Source organism: Amblyomma americanum, chromosome 5, assembly GCF_052857255.1.
Source record: "Amblyomma americanum isolate KBUSLIRL-KWMA chromosome 5, ASM5285725v1, whole genome shotgun sequence".
NCBI lineage: Eukaryota > Metazoa > Arthropoda > Arachnida > Ixodida > Ixodidae > Amblyomma > Amblyomma americanum.
The window spans coordinates 9436977-9459098 of NC_135501.1; the positions used below are offsets into that span (position 1 = coordinate 9436977).

General features: G+C 45.7%; 1 protein-coding gene across 5 annotated transcripts in view; it reads right to left on the reverse strand.

The window, feature by feature from the left end:
- The window catches only part of LOC144132279 (uncharacterized), a 181254-nt gene that overhangs the window by 56093 nt on the left and 103039 nt on the right, over positions 1-22122 (reverse strand). For all 5 annotated transcript variants that reach the window (XR_013314751.1, XM_077664594.1, XM_077664593.1 and 2 more), the window contains one exon: positions 13343-13528. Coding sequence is in view for 4 of the 5 variants with exons in the window: in XM_077664594.1 (XP_077520720.1) it covers positions 13343-13528 (186 nt within the window). In the remaining variant the exon portion in view is untranslated. The remainder of the gene's footprint in view (positions 1-13342; positions 13529-22122) is intronic.

A 22122-nucleotide genomic window follows, 5' to 3' on the forward strand; every position in this document is an offset into this window, starting at 1 on the left:
CTCAGCCTTCTTAGGATTGAGAAAATGGATGAGATGCGTCATAAAATGCGCGAAAGCACGGGGTAAAAAATTTTTACAATTAATAGTTCTGCGATATTTGATATCATAGTTTGTTTAAGATGGCCGCGTCTTTCAGAAAATTATAAACAGATGAAGTTCTTACTAGTGGATTATCTTACTAGTGGATTAAATTGGGGTGGAAGGGGATGCGTTCATCGTAAAATACAGTAAAATATTTTTTCTTAGCCGTTCAAGTTTGTGCACGAGAATAAAATGTGATTAACTGTCAGCTCATCTCCACATTTCTCACATACGGGTTTGTCTTGTTTTGTCAGTAGAAAGTTGTGTGTCAGGTGTGTGTGTCCGATGCGCAGGTGGCATAACATTATTTCTATAAAACATTCCTGATGCCTGCATGATCTCCATTCTCCCAGAATAGGTTTTACAAAATGTAGTTTGTTATTTTCTTCACTATTCCATGTACACTGCCATTTTTCTGTAAGTTTATTTTTTACTAACTTCATGCAATCTGCATAGGGTATATTTAGAGTCTGGACTTCCTTATGGCGAGCTTGAGCAGCGCACGTGTCAGCTCTCTCGTTGCCACGAATTCCGAGATGGCTTGGTATCCAACAGAGCTTAATTTCATGTCCTTGTGTTTCAGCAGTTATTATGTCATGTATTATATTTCCTATTAAAGGTTGCCTTACGTTTCTGGCTTTCAGTGCTATGATTGCACTCAGCGAGTCCGTGTAGATAATGCTGTTTTGAATGTTCTTTTCGACTATTTTTGGTACAGCCACCGAAATGGAATAGCATTCAGCTGAGAAAATTGACGCACACTGAGGCAACCGAACTACCTTTTCCCATTTGTCTTTCACTACAGCACTTCCGACGTAAAGTGATGTTTTAGAACCGTCTGTATAAAATGCTGTGTATTCTTTGTACTTTTCCTCTAGTGCCAAAAATTCTTGTATGTGTTCACGTGGAGTTTGGTTTTTCTGAAATTGTGTCATTGTGTAGTCCCCTACAGCGGGAAAGGTGTACCAAGGTGGCAGTGGTTTGGGTCTCTGGGCGACATCAGGTAGTGTGTCTAAAATACCCAATTCCTGGCAAATTACTTCAAAACGGAGGAAAAGGGGTCTCTTCGCATTCGGTTTGTTGCTAAAAAGCCGCTTAGACGGGCACTTCGCAACTATGGAGTAGCAGAGATGTTTTGGTAGTGAACGGGTTTTTAGGACGTATGCACATGTGAGCATGGCTCTTCTATCTGCGAGGGCTGGTTCGTTACATTCGACATATAGGCTGTTTATTGGTGATGTCCTGTACGCCCCACTTGCAAGGCGCAAACATGAATTATGTACTGCATCTAATTGCTTAAGGTAGAATGGTCGAGCTGAGTTGTACACTATACACTCATAATCTAGGCAAGAGCGAACTATGCTGCGGTAGATGTGCAAAAGGCAGGTTCTATCAGATCCCCAGCATTTACGTGAAAGCACCTTTAAGATATTTAATGATTGAGAAGTTTTGTTCTTCAGGTTCTTTATGTGGGGCAAGAAGGTCAGTTTTTTGTCAAACGTTATGCCCAGAAATTTGTGTTCTCTTTTTATCAGTAATTCGGTTTCGTTCAGGTGTAGTCTACGATCTGTCTGTAGGCCACGTTTGAGTCAGAAACAAATAGCCACTGTTTTCTGTGGGGAGAACCGGAAACCATTTCGGTCAGCCCATGTTGAAAGTTCATTTATTGTTAACTGCACTCGTCTTTCGCATGTTGATATGTTTGAGGACGTACAAGCTATCTGCAGATCGTCGACATGGATGGAATACATAACGGATCTTGGAATTATTTTGCTAATAGAATTCATTTTAACAACAAAGAGGGTCGTGCTTAAGACACTTCCCTGAGGCACTCCATTTTCCTGAATGAAAACTCTCAAGAGGGTTGAACCGAGACGTACATTGAATGAACGGTTTGACAGGAAATCTTTTAGGCAGTTCAACATCCTGCCACGAATGCCAAGTTCAGCCGAGTCGTAAAGAATTCCGTACCTCCAGGTTGTGTCATTTGCTTTCTATAAATCTAAAAAAACAGCAGAACATTGTTGTTTGTGTATGAAGGCCTCACGGACAGTATTTTCAAGGCGAACTAGGTGGTCTGGTGTGGAGCATGCCTTTTTGAAACCGCACTGATGGACATAGAGAAGCTCATGGGCTTCTAGCACGAAGGTTAATCTAATATTCACGATACTTTCAAATGATTTTGCAAGGCAGCTGGTGAGGGCTATGGGCCTATAACTACTGGGAGAGGGTGGCTTTTCGGGTTTTAAAAATGGAACGATGATGGCCGTCTTCCAGGTTAAGGGTAGTTTACCCGACATCCAAACATTATTAAAAAAAACTTAAAAGTGCCTCTATGGCAGGTGCGGAGAGGTGGGACAGCATTTGATAGTGTATTCCATCCGGGCCCGGTGCTGTCTGTTTACCAGCGGACAAAACTGTGCTGATTTCTTGAACTGTAAAAAAATTATTATTATATGGTTCATTTGTATATCCACTTGTAGGGAGTCTTTGTTTCTCGGCTGTGTTTTTAAACCTTAGAAATGATTCTGTGTAGTGTGATGACCTGGTAACTACCGAAAAATATTCACCTAAAATGTCTGCCTGTTCTTCGATGTTTGTCTGTATACCAGGCGCTGTTAGAAGGGGAAGTGTGAATGGGGAGTATTTACCATCTAGCTTTCGTACCTTCTCCCACATTTCTTTTGATGTGGTTGAACTATTTATTGATATCACGTAACTTTTCAAAGAAGTTTTTTCGGCACTACGGCAGATATATCGAGCTTCTGACCTTGCCTTTTTAAAGTTTATGAGATTTTTATGGATGGGGCACCTCCAAAAGTTTCCCCATGCTTTGTTCTGTTTCTTTTTTGCTAGTCTTCATTCTTTTGTATACCAGGTTTTGTGGCTTTGTTTCACCACTCCAGAAGATTGAGGTATAGCTAGGCGCGCAGCGGAGATAATGCAGTTTGTGATAATTTCATTAACTTCATCTATACTTAAGTTATCTTGATCTATTTTTTCTAAGCTGGCATTTTCTTGAAACAGTGCCCAGTTGGCCAAATGGAGTTTCCAACGTCGTGGTTTTGTAGGAATGATTTGCGGAGATGATGTTAGGCTTATAAGAACGGGTAGAAGATCGCTACCATACGGGTTGTCCAAGACATCCCATTTAAGAGCAGTAAAAACAGAAGGCGATGTAAGAGGCAAATCTATGCAGCTCCATTTTCCGGAGCTTGAAGAACAGTATGTGTGTTTGCCCCTGTTGAGCAGGCTTAGATTACTGCACAGAATAAAATATTCTAAAATACGACCTCTAGTGTCCGTTTGTTCACTTCCCCAAAAATTGGAGTGAGCATTAAAATCGCCGACTAACAGATATGGCTCTGGCAATTGTTTTAAAAGGTCTTCTAAGTCATGGAGTGTTACTGTCAGGTGTGGTTGGAGGTATACGGAACATACTGTGATTGTTTTAAAATGTACTACAGATACTGCAACGGCTTCAAATGTAGTTTGAAGCTTGACTTCACGAGTGGCCACGTTACTTTGAACGACTATGGCGGTACCTCCAGAGAGCCTATTTGGTTGCTCTCGGTCGTGGCGAAAGATTTTATATTTACTTAAAATATTTTTATGTTTTGATCCCAAGTTTGTTTCCTGGAGACACAAAACAACCGGGGAATATAAAGCAAGAATATCTGTTACGTCACTGTAGTTTTTTAGTATGCCTCGACAGTTCCAATGAATTATGAACGCCACATCTAATAACTTTTGGAGATATATTTAAAAAACCTATGCTCCCGGTTTTGTGGGGCCTGTTATTTGAGTTTTTGCTCCCTTCTTGTGTTCAAGGGAGTTCCGCCGCCGCTGCTGCGGAAGCAGGCTACTGCTTATATCCATCGCCTCATGCGAGGCGACCGATTTCCGCGGAGAACCCGCGGGGGTACGGATTTGTGGCTTCTCCCTACGGGGGGAAGTCGTGCGGCCTACCGGCTCAGGGGCCAGCGAGCCTTTCTTTTGAGATAACAGGGCAGCCTTGGCTGCACCTCTCAATGATGTGGATGGCCCTGCCTGGGCCATCCACACCATGAGGTGCACCATGAAGTTGGCACCAGCTTCACATCCCAAATAAAGAGGCTGGAATCTGCAGGTTTTCCCATGACCTTCCATGACCTTACTCATGGATTTGGCAGAGGTGCTCCTGGCAGAATTCCGGAAAGGAAAATTGAACTGCGACCGTTCACAGGATGACAAAAAGAAGACTGTCACAATTCCATGCGTACATTCCCCATCGCATCGGCTAAAGAAGGCTGGAAACGGCGTTGCCATCCGAGTTATGTTTTCAGCACCAAACAAGCTGGGCGGCCTTTGACGAAAAGTGAACTACAAAGAAAGGAAAAAGATGTTGTACATCAATCAACATGAAACCCGCTTTGTTGACTGCAAAGAATGAGGTCGTTTATGAGATTCCGCTAACCTGTGGTCGCACGTACGTCGGTCAGACAGGCTATTAGATTCGCTAACCTGTGGTCGCACATACATCGGTCAGACAGGCTGTTGCCTCGATCACCGGCTGCGTGAACATGAAAATTCAATGAGGACTGGAACAGGCAGCAATTTGCCATTGCACTGCAAGACTTGCAAGGGCTGTAGACCAAAGCTGCACGAAACGTGCATTTTACGAAGGTATAAAGAGAAACGAACCTGAGAAATCTTCGAGCCATTCATCATCTCAAAAGGGGACAGACTTGCATCAGCACACCATCGATCGCCCTACTCAAGAAGGAACCATCACATCTGAAATCTTGAGTTCGCTTTCCCAGATTAGTGTCCAGACTTTTTTGGTTTCCTTTTTGTTTTAAATCCTGCTTAATCACTTGGTGTTTTATCTTTCTTTCCTTCAACGGTATTTATTGCACGTGCAAATAAAATCGTTTTTCAGTTGGTAGTTGTCAGCGCTTTGAGCTTGTGTTTCTTCTGTCGCCCATGCATTTTTTTTCGCTGAAAATTTCCTCTTCTTATTCTTCTAGTTATTTCACTCTCATGATTCGGATCTGCGGTCACTACCTGCCCTAAGTAGTGACCCCACATGTATTTGTGAACTCCATAAGATGAAAGCCTTGAACTCTCTATGTGACCCATCTATTAACTAGTGCCTTGTTACCTGATACAGGGATACAGTAACAGCGCTTTATTCTGCACCGGGCTTGAAAAAAAAAAAAAAAAACTCGGCGCATCGATGGAATTGTATATCCGGGCCTGGGGTGCGGCCTGATTTCGGAGACCAGAACCGACAACGCATTCCCTCACAAGAACAGAATTTGGCCACCCAGGCATAGTACTTGGCCACAACCTTCTACGAACAAGCCAATTAACCCTCAGCCCTCAGTACCCAGCAGCTGTAGAGCTACTGACCAAGGCAGTGGTCAGATGTGTGACGCAGCGGACGGTGCTAAGATTCACTAGCTATGGACAGGTCGCCATTGGAATCTCAACCTAGCAACATTTAATGCTAGCACCTTATCCAGTGAGGCTAGCCTAGCAGTGCTCCTTGAGGAACTAGCAGGCATTAATTGGGATGTCAAAGGCATAGCAAAGTTAGGAGGACAGGTGAGGCCTATACAGTACAAAAGGGCGGGCACATACTGTGCTATCGCGGATTAGCGGATAGACGAGATCTAGGTGTGGAATTCCTCATAAATCAGGATATAGCTAGCAACATAGAGCAGTTCTATAGTATAAACGAGAGGGCGGCAGCTATTGTAATTAAGTTCAATAAGAGTTACACGCTGAAGGTGGTGCAGGCCTACGCGCCTACATACAGCCATGATGACCAGATCATTGAAAGCTTCGATGAAGACGTGGAATTGGCAATGAACAAAGAAAAACCACAGTATATTGTACTCATAAGCAACTACTTATTGATGGGCGAGTTATTAGTAGGGTTTGCAGATAGAAATAATTTACGGATCATGAATACCTTCTGCAAACGAGAGAACAGGAAGTGGGCCTAGAAGAGCCCCCTATGGTGAGACTAAACATGAAATAGACTTCATACTATGCACTCACCCTGGCATTGTGCAGGATGTGGAGGTCGTCAGAAAGGTGCAGTGTAGAAACCATAGAAGGGTAAGGTCGCAAATTAGCCCAGATTTGAAGAAGGAATGGAAAAAAGTAGTGAAGCGGAAGCCCATTAACCAGTTAGCGGTAAGAGGGAAAGTAGAGGAATTCAGAATTTCGCTGCAGAACAGATATTTGGCTTTAACTGAGAAAGACTTTCTTAACGTTCAAGCAATGAATAACAATCTCCCTGCTGTCATTACAGAGTGCGCCGTGGAAGTAGGTGGTAGGATGGCTCGGCAGGATACCAGCAAGATATCTCAGGAGACGAAAGATCTGATTAAGAAACACCAAACTATGAGGGCGTCTAGCCCTAGAGATAAAATAGAAATAGCAGAGCTATCGAAGTTAATAAATAAGAGCAAGGGTAGTCCAGATAAGCAAGTTCAATATGGACAGAATTGAGCATGCTCTAAAGAACGGAGGTAACCTAAAAGCGTCAAAGGGGACACTGGGCATAGGTAAAAACCAGATGTATGCGTTAAAAGACAAGGAGGGCAACGTCATTAGCAATATAGATAAGATAGTTAAACTAGCTGAAGGGTTCTACACAAATCTATACAGTAGCCAATGTAATCAGAATGTTAGTGAGACAGTAGCAAACAGCAATGCGTCATCCCGTCAGTAACAAAAGAGGAAGTAAAGAAAGCCTTAAGAGCAATGCAAAGGGGAAAAGCAGCTGGTGAGAATCAGGTAACAGCAGATCTGTTGAAGGGCAGAGGGCAGATTGTGCTAGAAAAACTAGCCACCCTGAATAAGCAGTGCCTTATGACCTCGACCATACCGGAAGCTTGGAAGAACGCAAACTTTATTTTAATTCATAAGAAAGGAGACGCCAAGGACTTGAAAAATTACAGACCGATCAGCTTACTGTCTGTTACTTACAAAATATTTACAAAGGTAATCGCTAATAGAGTCAAGGCAACCTCAGACTTCAATCAACCAAATGATCACGCAGGATTTCGTAAAGGACATTCCACAATAGATCATATTCACACTATCAATCAGGTGATGAGAGAAACGAGCAGGATATAACCAACCCCTATATATAGCTGTTATTGATTATGAAAAAGCATTTCACTCAGTGGAAGCCTCAGCAGTCATGCAGGCATTGCGGAATCAGGGTGTAGAAGAGCCTTATGTCAAAATACTGGAAGATATATATAGCAACTGCGGAGCTACCATAGTCTTCATCAAGTTAGCAATAACATTTCAATAAGGAAGGGCGCCAGGCAGGGAGACACGATCCCGCCAATGCTGTTCACCACCTGTTTACAGGAGGTATTCCGAGGCCGGAATTGGCAACAGTTAGGGATAAGAGTTAATGGAGAATACCTAAATAATCTGCGATTCGCTGATAACATTGCCTTGCTGAGTCACTCAGGATATGAATTGCAAATCATGATCAATGAGTTAGGCAGAGCAAAACAGTGGGACTAAAAATTAACATGTAGAAAACCAAAGTAATGTTCAACAGTCTAGCACAGGAACAGCAGTTCACAATTGGCAGCGAGGGGCTGGAACTTAGGGCAGGTAGTGACAGCTGATCTGGATCATGAGAAGGTAATAACTAGAAGGATAAGAATGAGGTGGAGCGGATATGGCAGGTTCTCTCAGATCATGAATAGCGCTTTACCAAGAATCTCTCAAGAGAAACGTGTACAACAGCTGTATCTTGCCGGTACTCACCTACGGGGCAGAAACGTGGAGGCTAATGAAAAAGGTTCAGCCTATGTTAAGGACAACACAGCGAGATATGGAAAGAAATATGATAGGTGTAACATTAAGAGACTGGAAGTGGGCAGAGTGGTTGAGGGAACAAACATGGGGAACCAAGAGGAAGAAATGGGCTTGGGCAAGGCATGTAATGCGCAGGCAAGATAACCCCTGGTCATTAAGGCTAACGGAACGGAGTGGATTCCGAAAGAGTGCAAGCGTAGCAGGGGGCGGCAGAAGGCTAGGCGGGCGGATAAGATTAAGAAGTTTGCAGGCATAGGGTGGGTGCAGCTGGCAAAGGACAGGGTTAATTGGAGAGAAATGAGAGCCATTTCCTCTGCAGTGGGTGAAGTCATGCGGATTATGATGTATCGATAGAATACCAGCTCCGTAACGCAAAAACACCACTTTTACAGAAAACAAAGCTCTTGGAAGGTAGAAAGAAAAAAGCAAGAACTAAAATAGAGGCATCGGCAGCACAGTGCAATCTCTCAAGCACAAGCGTGGTGATGAAATGAAAGAAAAGATCCACCGCAGATCTCTGAGGCTGACAAATGTGCATGAAGGTTACGTGTTTGATCGATATTGGAGCATATAAATTCTGTTTTGCAAGCACTAGTGCACTTTTATCATGTGAAGACAGAAAAAAGACAACCGGAATGTTGGAAGACAAAAAAAGACTGCAATTGGCGACGCAAGAGGTGGCCAGCTGAGTTTTTGTATGTTTTGGAGCGCTTGACGGCTGCGTACCCACATGCTCTCGTTAAGCACCTCGATTTACAAAGGTGGAGCAGCAGAGGACCTCCTCTCTAAGTGCTCCTTGAACGCAACTGTGACAAGGAAAAAGAGCTGCGTATAGCCAATGTTAAACGCTCCTCCATGTTAGCAAACACACTACTCGGCGTGTTCGCTTCGTCAGTGTGCCAAGATGCTGGGCTGCATAACCAGCCCTACGAGGACCATTGTTACAGAATTTAAATATGCCCGCATATACCAGTCACTACACAGCAGTCGTGATGGTGGCTTGGTGACGACAGAGACGCTGCCGAATCCTCGGCGCTAGACGTTCTTTCTTGCAAGACCAGCCGCCTCAGCCCTCAACAGCATCACACACTGTGTGGGGTTGAGGTCGCTGAATGCAGACCACAGTTCTCTGCGAGAATTTCTTTGTCGGAATCAGGAACGGGATCTATCATAATGTTGGTGCAAACACAAACAAAGCAACGATGGCTGATAGAGGCCATCAACGTCCAGCCGGCAGTATTTTTCATTTTGGTTCCTGCTTTGCGGGAGCACAGCGCTCACTGACAGCAATCACGGAGTCCTCGTTTCTGTTTCTGTTTCCGCTGCTTTACGTCATTCTTCTTCTATTTCATTATCAGATAGTCCCAATTTTGAATCCTAGTGGTGGGAAAATTTTTTCAACTCTGAATCCAAATCTGTTAGCAAAAAGCGCACCTTTCGCTGCTGGACAAGCAGCAACAAAGCCATAAAATGCCTAACTATCAGATTTTACTAACAAAAAAAATTGATAGTGTTGCCCACAGCGCCCTTTCAAGTTAAACGTCAGATGTCCAGCCACAATTGACCGTGCCCAATGTGGTGGCAACCTCCAAATTTGGCCTGGACCAACCCTGAAATTTGACCTTGGCTGATTTGAACCAAAGTCAATGCCTAACCATATTTGAGCATGACCAAAACTATGATGACCTCCAAACCGGGCCCTGGCCATTGCGAACATTTGACCTTCGTGATTTGGGAATGCTTTCGCACTATAACAGGTTTAATCAAGTTAAAACCCTGTGGTGTACCATGTCTACCAAAGGTGCACCATGGTGGCTTGCCCTCTGACATTTGACATTGCACCTTAAATGAGTTTCAATAGGGTGGCGCTACTGTCAGGTCACGCGACATGACATCAACGGATGGCCCGTATATAAACACCGCGTAGCAGTGCTTGCCTCATCAGCCATGGGAGAAAAGGAGTCGGGACCATCTGTCTGCCTTTCCAGAGCTATCGCTCAACCTTTGGGTATAACAGTGGTTACAAGGACTATGCAATAAATTAATTGAGATTACGTAAAGCTGACGAGAGATAGGCATTCACTCATCACCCCAGTGCAAGAATTTTTGAGCTAGCATCAATAACAGTGAAGATATAGACGATTAAAAATTGCGCTAATCCTCTCCCCCCTCAACTCGTCCACGAGGAGCACCAGAAAAAAATAAAGAGAACAGCTCTGGGACTGGGCCCCGCCCATGAAAACGTCATCCGCTGACGTTTATTTTGCAACTTCCGGTTGTCGCTCCTAGCCCCCCAGCAGCAGCGTCGGCGGCGTGGCGGCATCTCTCCGGTCTCTTCTCCTTCCTGGATTGCGGCGCGCGTCGGGTTTCTTTGCTTGTCATCTGTGGTAATTAGCAGTAATAAACCCGGACCTCGAGGTGCGACTGCTCGCTTTTACGGCCGCGATGGGCATCGAGCCCTATGCGTGCGCACGAAGAGCCGTGCGAGTGGCTCCGGAACTCCCGACAGAAGGAGGCGGCAGAGGAAAATTGAAACCATATGCGCAAAGGCAATGCCCTGGCTCGCGCTTGCCCGAGAGGCTCGCGCGGCGGCATGAGCAGACGATTTTCACGGCTACCGGAAGTATGCCCATGACATCGTGGCTGCCGTGGCTCCAGGGAATGAGAGCATGTGGTGGCCTGGCGACGTCATGGTACAATGACGTCTTTGTTCCATGATTTTAGTTCCAAAATCAGTCACTACGAGCACACCAATTGGCCCGCGAATTTTGAAAAACACGGTTTTTTAAAAGTTCATAATAATCTGCCGGCTCAGTTCTGAAGACTCATACATGGTGTGAATGCTTCTTAGCATCATTTCTAAGCATTGAAAACATTTACAAGTGACTTTTTATTCGTTGCATAGTCCATTTAAGCCCTGCCTAGCTTTATCTCACTCATACTGTCCTCAAGTCGTTGCTCTCACAAAAATGTGGTTACACAACAGAATATTTTACTCTGAATTCACTCACCGGACAACGTCGTGATTTGGACAGACACAAAAAACAGTAAAGGGGGCAGTGTCGCTCTTCTGCTTCGATCAGACCGTCCTCCCTGGTCGTATATATACAGAATCTGTCTAGTGCAAACTTTACCTGGAAGAACTGAATTTTGTAACTGGCCATTTCTATATCCCCCTGGAACTTTGTTCGACTCAGTGCAAGCATGCGCAACATTCATGCACAAGCACTATCTTATCATCATCAGCCTGACTACGCCCATTGCAGGACAAAGGCCTCTCTCATATCTCCCCAATTCCTTTGCCAGCTGCGGCCGCAGAGAGTGTCAAAGAGAGCTGTTTGTGGGTGCCGTTCTAGGCGATCAGATAAGTGACCGGTTGCGATGTGCGGTCATGGTGCACAGCAGATAGGGCACTAACTTGGGCACCGGTATCAATCAGGAATGTGGTGCCGGTGGCCTTGTCGGTGATGTAGAAAAAGTGACAGGGTTCGAGGCCTTGACCACTCATTACCAATCGCAGTTGGCCAGCTGCTTTTCTGCCCAAAAGCACAAAAGTAGGCAGTGGCAGGCGTCGGCGCCGAATCGGCGGTGGTGATAACAGAATGGTGGCCGAGATGGTGAGTCAGAACGGCGTTCCTGAGAAACAGAATGAGAGGGTGTGCGCCGTTGGTGATGCAGTCAGGACCCTCACCGGGCTGGAGATAACGGGGTCGCAATTAGCTGCACGGGGCGTTGGCAGAGCTGATCATAAGATGCTGACAGGGCCGTCAGCTCCGGATGAGAACGGTAGGATGGCGGAGGAGCAGACGGTGCGACGTTTGTAGAGCTGACTGTGGCAACCTGCGGAGAGGGTGGTTGCCAAACTCCCGGATCTTGTCGGCTAAGTCGGCAAGCTGAGAGAAGTCCATAGTCGAGGCAGCAGCCAAGAGCATCCGGGTGTTCACTGGCAGATGTTGCAGGAATAGCTCGCGGAGGAGAGCATTGTCTACTGCTTGAGCTCGTGCTCCGAGAAGTTGCACCATGCAAAGAAGCAGTTGACTATGTCAACGACCTGCAAGCTCGTCAGCAGACAGAAGCTGCTCGATATGTGTTCGCGTCAATGCTGCAGTGCGTGCGAGGAGCGCTGCCTTGAGGCGATCGCATAGATCCGCGCAGTAGGTTCAAGCGGAACCAGACCAAGAGATCGGCGACCTCTTCAGCCGCAGTCGGAGGTATGGTAGGGGCAACGTGTAAATATCGTGTGGCTTGAGTCGTGACACGGGCTAGATCAAAGTGGGCCTCAGCCTGACGAAACCAGAGCACTGGGTTGCTCTCCCAGAAGGACGGCAGGGAGGGGTGCCAGGGCCTGAGGCGTCTCAGTCAGCACCAAACTATGTTCAACGTTCTGCGTAAGAAGCGGGTCCTGGTGGTCCTCCATGGCTCTACCTCGTCTCAGGCTGTCACCAGCTGCAGAGCACCGTCGCAAGGACGGACCCGAACCAGTCAGTTGTAGACTCAAGAAGAGCTTTTCTTTTCTTTAATTCCTCGTCATCGTCCGAGTGCCATCTCGGAGCCCGAGCGTCCTAGCACAAGGCTCGTGCCACTTCGTATTTTTTTGCCACACCAATTGTCCACAGAAGGCACTGCTACAACAGCAACCATGACTACACAGGCCACATATCTCATCACACCAGCCACATTCTTCAGCTCAGCCCATACATTCTTGACCCGCAGAGCATAAGCATTGCTGCGATCACAACAGATCATATCACACATAGCAACTTGTCTGCGTTTTTCCTCCCCTTCAGATAATCAACTGAGTGTACAAAGGAACACAGTCTTTGTGCCACAATCCTTATGATGTTCTCCATTCCAGGAGTATCCAAAATAAAGGTACATCACCATGTTTGGTGGCCTACCTTGGATAACAACATAGTGGTGGCCAAATAAATGTGCCGTATTTGCCAGGAGTGAAACGTTGGTCACGGCTGCATGTTGGCTACGCTGATCCTTACAGGAACAGACATTCTTTTTATTGCAGTCAATAGCAGTATTCCCAGTCCCCCCACCAAACAACCACATCTGCAAACCAAGGCCTGCTAGAGGTGTCTGATAATGGGCTGGCATTTACCAGTGAGGCAAATGGTGGTGCCACATATCATCCAGCATCTAATGATCTAATGGTGTGGAAGGCTTGCTCCGGGGATCTTTGTGCTCAAATTGTCTGCATGCTCTTGACCTGGAATTCCTGAACAATTGAAATTCTTCAACTGAACTACGTGAACTCTACAGAAACTAACTGGTATTTCTGTGCAGGTGCCCACGAAAGTTTTCGGAACACAGAATGCGCAAAAAAGCCCAATCACTTGGAAGTCCCAGCCACAAACTGCGTTGCACTTCCTCGTGCGAGACACGAGACAGGGAGGAATATATGAAACAATACTCTCTGCAAGGCCTTGTCCTGGCGCATGGCGTGGCGCACATTCTCAAAGTCCTGGCCCCCGTAGTTGTCCCGGTGCCGACGGCTGCCTCCCCGGTCTCCACCACCAGCACTCTCCCCGTCACCATCACCCTCACGCATCCGGTCCGCCAGGAAGCGGTAGTTGGGGTCTGGAGGGGGGCCGTCCTCCTGCAAAGCATGGCTTGCACATCTTTATAATGCACAATACAACTGCAGTCCCTCCTATTCAGGAGCTCTCAAAAAACACTCAAGATAAGCACTTAACAGCAGTCATAGCCATAGGTATCAAGTAGGTGAAAAATCAGTCAACATTGCATTAGTAGAGAGAAGCAAACAAATAAATTACATAAGAGCAGATTCATGGTGATACACAAGGTGAATTTTAGCAAAAAGGCGGGTACTGTGCTAGAAACATACGGACAAAAGAAGTGGACAGGACGTGCGTAGACTCACAACTAAAATTTTATTGGTGAAAGATACTCTGAACAAAAGGACAACATCCTGCTCCAAGGTCATCTAAAAAAAATTGGCAGTGGTTTAGCCCTGGTTAAACCTGGAGTGACGCGATAGCTACAGCTGGCCGAGTGGGACTTGCTCAGTTGAATTGCAAAGTCAGTCTTTCACCGCTCCGTTTCTCTGAGTGTTCCTTCTTCATCTTTGTCCCACTTGACACGGCGCATGCTATTGCTATTGCAGCTTGGTTTCGCCACCGTGCCGCGCCGCTGGCAGCAGCAGCTGCTCCACATCATGTGACCAGCCACGTCTGGTCACGTGACCAACTACGTGACGAACCACGTGACCAGCCACGGCGCCGTGTTGCCGGCAGCTGCTCTGCACCATGTCACCAACCACGTGACAGCGTGGTGGCACAGCCACGGGGTAGCAGCGCAGCCACGAGGTGGCAACGCCGCCACCGCCACGGCACTGCCACGCTGAAGGCTCGAAATGCTACCGTAATGTAGCTATCGCTACAAAACAAACCGTGTTCGGATTTCTACAATAGTCGGCTGGGCATGCACGGAGGGTGAACCGAATCATCCGGTCGGAATGGTGGAGACAAACACGGTTCTTCCAAGATTGCCTTCATGAAGCCTGTGGCGAACAAGAGGAAGATTCTCGGCAACAAAAAAGAAACTTCATGAACCGGAAGGCAACAACTGATAAAGCAACAGATTTCCTGTGGGCTTCTGCCTTTCCAATGCTGCCTAGGAACAAGAAGAAAACATGTGCACTGCAGGAAAAGTTGTGGCTGTGGCTAATGCTGCGCTGCCCAGGCATGTGAGCGAACTACTTCAACGTGGTCCAAAATTTTGCTAAGAATCGGCACTCTCCCTTATCAAGAAGCTAGCCCTTGCTAGGAACATCTCCTGCCAAGCACTGAAGGATGTCAGACTGCGCTGCATGCAGGAATGCGTCCAAGCCATTGAGAGTTCTTCAGGTAGGTCACGCAACTCTAGGGGCCGAAAGCCCCTCATGGACTTTTTAGCGTCATCCAACTAGTGTCTCCTACAGTCTGATAAAAAAGGGTCGCTTGCAGTGATTCCACAGCAAGTGTAAGTGCAAAAGGCTCATGCAGCGCTGGAAAAGAACTTTATTCCTGCTTCAGCCAAGAGCAATAAGATTAAAAACTGTGCCTTAGCTTTTTTTAAAAGGACCAGAACCTTAGCCACCTGTTTACAAGTGTAAAAAATGCTACAGGGTCAGAACTTCAGCTCTTTTTCTCTGTAGAAGCGAATAAACCGAACCTCCCCCTTTGCTCGATCGTTTAGAAGAACGTAGCAATATATTGTTTCGGGGTTCAGTTTGAGGTCCAACCGGACCTCAAAGATCTGTTCCTGGTGCCTAATTTTGCAACAGTGGCACAATATCTCCAAAATAGTAAGCCAAGCGGATGCCATGCGTTCAGCATCGATGTTGAAGATTTGTTTTATGCAATACCCCAACCAGAACTTGTGATTAATGTTAAAGAATGTATTACCGAGCATTATGACAAGCAGAAGTTTATTGTCCAGTGCGGTATTTCTGTGGAAGCTTTTTGGAACTTATTGGCTATGTATTTGTCATCCACATATGTTTCCTGGCAAGGACACCAATTCATTCAAAAGTGTGCAGTCTGTATTCACTCCAGAGTAGCAACATCTTTTTGTCGAAAGTTGACAGGGCCATCAGTGACAACCTAGATGAATAATCAAGGGTTCGACAGAATCCTGTCTGGCGAGGGGGAAGAATATTGGAAGCACAAGAAACATACACTCGCCAAAGAAAAATATTTAACACTTGACGTTTCGAGACCCGTACGGGTCCCTTGTTCACAATGAGGATGGGCGGAATGGGCCGCTACTTATAAGCGGACTTGACTGCACAATGAGTGGGCGTAGATATCGGGAAGATTCCCTCTCGTCCTGTTGATAGCATTCTTGGTCGTGTGTAAGTAAAATGATTCGAGAAGTAATCGTGAAGACAAAAGTTTCTTCGTGTCCAAGATTGTGGCGTTCTCCCAGTCAATGGAGTGCTGCATCATTTGGGCATGCTCTGCAAGTGCGTTGGAGGAAGTGCGACCTTTCTTGACGTCATTCTTGTGTTCCCTTATTCTTCTTTTAAAATCGCCTGACTCGCCAATGTATGATGCATCGCAATCCTTGCAGGGGATCTTGTATACAACGCCGGGGTAACATGTGCGCTCTAGGCTGTCCTTCACGTGACACAGCTGCTGTTTCAGCTTGCTGGACGGTACGTATGCAATTCGAACGCCGTATTTGGCAAATATTCGCGCCAGAGCCTCACTTGTACCCCGGGAATACGGGACAGTCGTGCGTTTCTGTTGCCCAACAAACTAGGGCTGAGCAGGTTCCTTGCAGCGGCGTTCTTGATTGTTTAGCATCTGACGGGGGTAGCCATTATTTTCAAGGTCGACGCGAACTTTCTGCTGCTCGGAAGAGAGAAGGCCAGGACTAGAACATAGACGACCAGCTCGCTTGAACAGAGCGGACACGACAGAGCGTTTGTGGCCTATGGGATGGGCAGATTTAAAATCGAGGTATTTGCCGGTATGTGTGGGCTTTCGGTATACGGTAGTGGCAAGCCCATCGGGAGTGCGGAGAACGAGAACATCGAGAAAAGCAATACTTCCGGCGGCTTCTTCTTCCATTGTGAACTGAACTGTTGGTTGAAAAGAGATGAGGTGGTCCAAAAAAGGTTTGGAATCCTTGCGCTGAATTACGCAGAAGCAATCGTCCACATATCGTAAAAACAGTTTCGGACGAGTATGAAACGATTGTAGGGCCGAACTTTCAAAACACTCCAGCGCGAGGTTGGCACAGGTTACGGACACAGATGCACCCATGGCCGTACCAAACACCTGCTTGTAATATACGTTGCTGAACACAAAATATGTGTTCTGAAGACAGAAGCTTAAGAGGCGGCACAGATCAACTGCTTCAAAAGGCGTACGGGATGGTAGTGATGGGTCTTCTTCCAGCGCCCTTTCACAGCATTCAACAGCGAAGTTTACTGGAACGCATGTGAACATCGATTTCACATCGAACGAGACCATGATGTTTTCGTTGTCAACCACCACGGCCTTGAGTTTAGCAACGAAATCAGCGGAATCTTTCACGTATGTCTGCGTACGTCCAACAAGAGGTCCAATAACCTGGTGCAGATACTTGGATAGGTTATACAATGGGGAACGCGTGAAGTCAACTATCGGCCTGAGTGGTATGTCCGGGTTATGAATTTTAGGTAAGCCGTAAATAGCGGGTGCTGAGCCGTTATGACACAATAGCTGGTAGTAAAGGTACTTTTTCGCAGGAGGAACAAATCTGAAAACATCCGTTAGTAGTTTTTGAAGCTCTGTTTGTAGTATTTTCTTCGTGGGGTACCAGCTAAGCTTGGCGTAGGTGACCGCATCTTCGAGGTGTTCGGACACCTTTGAAAGGTACTGAGTGCGGTCTAATACCACGGTTGCGTTTCCTTTGTCAGCCGGAAGGACTACTATCTTTTCGTTGCTCTTGAGTCTCTTTAGGGCATGCTTCTCGGACATGGGTAAAGTGTCGGTTTTAGCAGACTGCTTTAAAAGCACTCCAATAGCACGTGAGTGTGCTTCAGCTTGAAATTTTGGATCTACAAGACGAACTGCCTGCTCAACAGCACAAGTCAGTTGACCTATCCTGGGGGCAGCGCCTGTGTTGAAACTCAGACCACGGCTTAGGAGTGCATGTTCTGCAGGATCCAAGTTGTGCGACGACAAGTTGTAAATTCCTGGTATAGCATGGCTGCATTCGGTGTTGCCGAGTAGGCGCAGAAACTTTGCTTCTTGGCTGGCGACCCTCTCCGCTTTGGTTCTGGATGAGACGTAGTTCGCATGCAGCAACACGTCGATAAAATCAGTGGAAAGAAGATCCTGAAGTCTGCGTTGAGAGAAGAATACTTCATTTTCAAGGCGCTTGATAGTGGCCTTGGTGTCCATGATGCGGGCCTGAAGGAGACGCCGTTCTGCTTGAGCGATGGTTTTTCTTCCGAAGGGTGTCTTTACGAGTTGAGGTAAGCGAAGGGACTTCGGTATAAGCCCGTATGCTTTGCAACGGGAGTTGAAATGCAAGTGGCTCTGAAACGAGGCCAGTCTTGATTTCACGGAAACGAACTGACGGATCTTGGTAATCGCAGCGGGCCCATGTTTTCCGCGAAAGGCAACATAATCAAGGGTTCGACCGAATCCTGTCTGGCGAGGGGGAAGCATATTGGAAGCACAAGAAACATACACTCGCCAAAGAAAAATATTTAACACTTGACGTTTCGAGACCCGTACGGGTCTCTTGTTCACAATGAGGATGGGCGGAATGGGCCGCTATTTATAAGCGGACTTGACTGCACAGTGAGTGGGCGTAGATATCGGGGAGATTCCCTCTCGTCCTGTTGATAGCATTCTTGGTCGTCTGTATGTAAAATGATTCGAGAAGTAATCGTGAAGATAAAGGTTTCTTCGTGTCCAAGATTGTGATGAAACTGCTGTTCGTGCATTTTGCTATGTGGACATTTAAAGCGGACAACTGGGCTAGTTGGTGATCTTTAGATTGAATGCACATGGTAACTAGCGTTAAAGACAAGGACAGAAGAAAGAAAGACGGACACCACAAATGCTAGACATCAAGCAAAAGAAGGTTTTTACAGAATCGGGGCTAGGTCTTAAATTCACGGCTGAACTGCCCCAAGAAAATGAGCTACTGCTTTTGGATGTTCAATCGCGATTTGAAGTACACTACACGTCATCATCATCATCATCATTTATTTTCCCTTAAGGACCCCTAGGTGGGGCATTACATAAGGGGGGAGCAAAAATACGAAATCACAAACAAAAGGAACATTTGAAATATAACAGTGAAGAAGGCAAAACAATTGTTAAAGAGCATTGAAAAATGAAAAAAGGAACAATCACAGGTACACTGTGGCCATCACGCTATATATACAGGAAGAAAACGGGAAAACTGATTAGCAGACAAGGGTTCAAAAATGTAACATGTGCAGAGGCGGTACTGAAAATTGTCGGGCATTACACTGTAAGTGCGCTAACGAAAAAGATGAGTTAAAAGCAGGGTTTTGAATTTATTTGCATCGCGCTCAGTTACAACGGCATCAGGCAGCTCATTCCACAGTTCAATGGCGGATGGCAGGAAGGATTTTTGGAAGGCATTGGTGGAACCATGTAAGCGCTGTAGGCTCAGGCTGTTAAAAAGACGACGAGATGTTCTATTGGGAGGGAGTAGAAATGTGCAGTGCAATTGAGGAAAACTGTAGTATAACTTGTGGAAAAGGCAGAGTTGGGAAATTTTACGGCAAAAAGACAGTGGCGGTATGTCAAGCGATGATTTTATGCCAGAAACACTGGTTCTGCGATCGTAACATGAAGTAATAAATCGGGCTGAAAGACTTTGTACTGATTCTAATGCTTCAATTAGGTATGACTGGTGCGGGTTCCAAATGGGTGAGGCATATTCTAGTTTAGTACGAATGAATGTTTCATAAGCGAGTTTGCGGATGAATGGAGGGGACACGGCTAGGTACCTTCTCAGTCTGTTGAGCGATTTTGAACTTTCAGCTACTATGTTTAAGATATGCTCGGACCATGAAAGTTTGCTAGTGATTGTTATTCCTAGGTACCGGTAGGACTCGACTTGTGTTAGGGGGATTGACCTTAAAGAATACTGGTAATTTAAGCTATTGCGTTTACGTGATACTGTCATGTACTTGCATTTTGAAACGTTTAACGTCATCAGCCACCGGGTGCACCAGTTGGTTATTTCGTTGAGGTCATTTTGGAGGAGGACTTGATCGTTGTTAGATGATATGCGTCGATACAGAATGCAGTCGTCTGCGAATAGGCGAATTGACGATGATATGTTGCAAGGAAGGTCATTAATAAATACCAAAAAAAGAAGAGGGCCGAGCACAGAGCCCTGAGGAACACCCGAAATGACGTTTGTAGCTGAAGAATGGTGGTTGTCTATTACAGTGCGTTGCGAACGGTTAGAGAGGAAACAGTGGATCCACGATAAAACCAGCGGGTCAAGATGAAGGCTCGAAAGTTTGGCCATGAGGCGACGATGGGGTACGCAGTCAAATGCTTTAGAAAAGTCCAGATAAATTACGTCAGTTTGAAAGCCGGAGTCGTTAGTTTAGTTTTTACGTTAGTTACGTTAGTTTTTTCAACCCGGATCCAAGAAAACGCCCCTAAGTTTTTCTTCGGGCCATTTGAAAACAGTAAAAAATGGCACTGTCCTGCCCAGTATTGGTGCTGTCCTACAAAAAGCGTTGAATATCAAGTGATTAGAGTGAAAAGTGCTGATCACCCAAGCTCTATGAATGCAGCTATCTGCGAAAAATTGATTATAAGGGTTAAATGTGGTTTAACTGCTCCTCCTCAAGACAATAACCCTGACCGTAAGAGATTTACTGTGATTCCTTGCCAGCATAATAAGGTGGCACACAATCTAAAGAATGTTGTGCAATGCTATGGGGTCAACTTCATGTTTTCTGCGCCCTTGAAAATGGCCCGTTCACGTGCACAAGTCCTGAGAAAGACTGAAAAGGTGACTAGCCATAGCCCCTTTGTTTGCCATGTAAACCACAGGTCACGGTATGTTCCCTGCATGCGCACTGCGGTGTACGAATTTCCATTCACTTGCGGGCGTGTTTATATCGGGTAGATGGGATGTTGTATTAATATCTGTTTAAAGGAACATTTTAACACTGTAATCTGGCGAGTATTCCCACAATGCAAAAACACTGCATTGCTTGTGAAAAAGAGGCAAAGAAGGTATTCCTTCTGGTTCTTGACAAAACAAAGATTCTACACCGTCGTAAGGACCGCTGCACACAAAAGCTTTTTGGGGCTTATGTTATCAAGAAAAAAACACGTTTGAGTGAGTGACCCTTTGCTGATTGTGAGGTGAAATTTTTGGATGCAAGATTGTAATGGCAGCGTTACTGTGTTTTTGAATGATCTCAGAGCATGATGTTTTGAAGCGAAAAGCTTCACTACGCTATGTAAAGCAGTCCTTGCGTAGGTCGGAGAATGACCTTGAACGACCTTCAGCTCAACCACGTTGGCGCAGTTCGGGTGTGTCCACCGTTACATGTGAGACAGTTACTGCGCCATTTCTTTCCTAAAAACCAATTTTCAAAACCTAACTTCAATTTTCTTCACGTCTGGCTGCCCGATACACCATGGCTTTCGCTCTCTAACCAAGTTTAGCAGTAGTTGAACTGCAGCTAATTTTTTTGTTCAATGTATATATGTCATCTTTCATCAATCAAATTTTAGTTGTGAGTCTGTGCATGTCCTGTCCAGTTCTTTTTTTTTGCCTATGTGTTTCTATAGCATAGTACCCCACGTTTTGCAAGATGGACGTCCACCAACTAGGCCAGCTCTACTGAATTTTAGCACCTGTTTTCCGTCATTAGCACAACATTCATTAGGTTTCCAAGTTCACGATGACATGTGAAAAATTAAACATATTATTTCTAACCCAGCTACTCAGCTAGGATTCAGTTCTTTAGCACATCTGACCTGCAAGATTTATGCAATCTAAAGCAGTACAGTCAGTCCAGACAAGGACTATTTTAGGTTTTTGAATTGTGAGAACCTTGCTGGTGAGTCAGACGATTTCGTAGCGTATTTTGCTGCTAGCTGGTGTTATGGTTGTAGCAATTAATGCCATTTTGTGTCAGCACTGTTGTTGCTCCTTTGTTCCCTAAGAGCTCGGCCTGCCATGGTAGAATTCAACGGTCGTCCGTGGTTAAGTGGGGGGAGAAGGTATTTATCCGCATTTTTCAATCCCCCAGAATAAATCAGCTGTAGGGATGCATCACCACAAGACCGATGCACAGAAATAGAAAGTGCTCACTATGATCTGAGGAAATTTTATCGCATGCACACACTGTATACAAACCGCGTTACATGCACAGTCCAGACCATGGTGCAAAAACAGACAAGCAAAAGTGCATGTGATTCAGCACCACAAAACAAAAAGCAATCACAAAGGTAGGGCATTTCGGTAAAGACAGTCAAGCTCTGCATCCAGCAATGACAATGATGACTTACTCGCCCATTTATCAGCAAACTTTCTTATTCTGAAAGCTTACATAACCTCCTGGACTGTCCTGTTTTCGTGCTTCCAAAAATCATACAGTCTTAAAAAGGAAGCATGACTTGTTTTCAGCAAAAAATAAGCTAGGGAGAGAGTGTGCTACCACTCAACGACCTG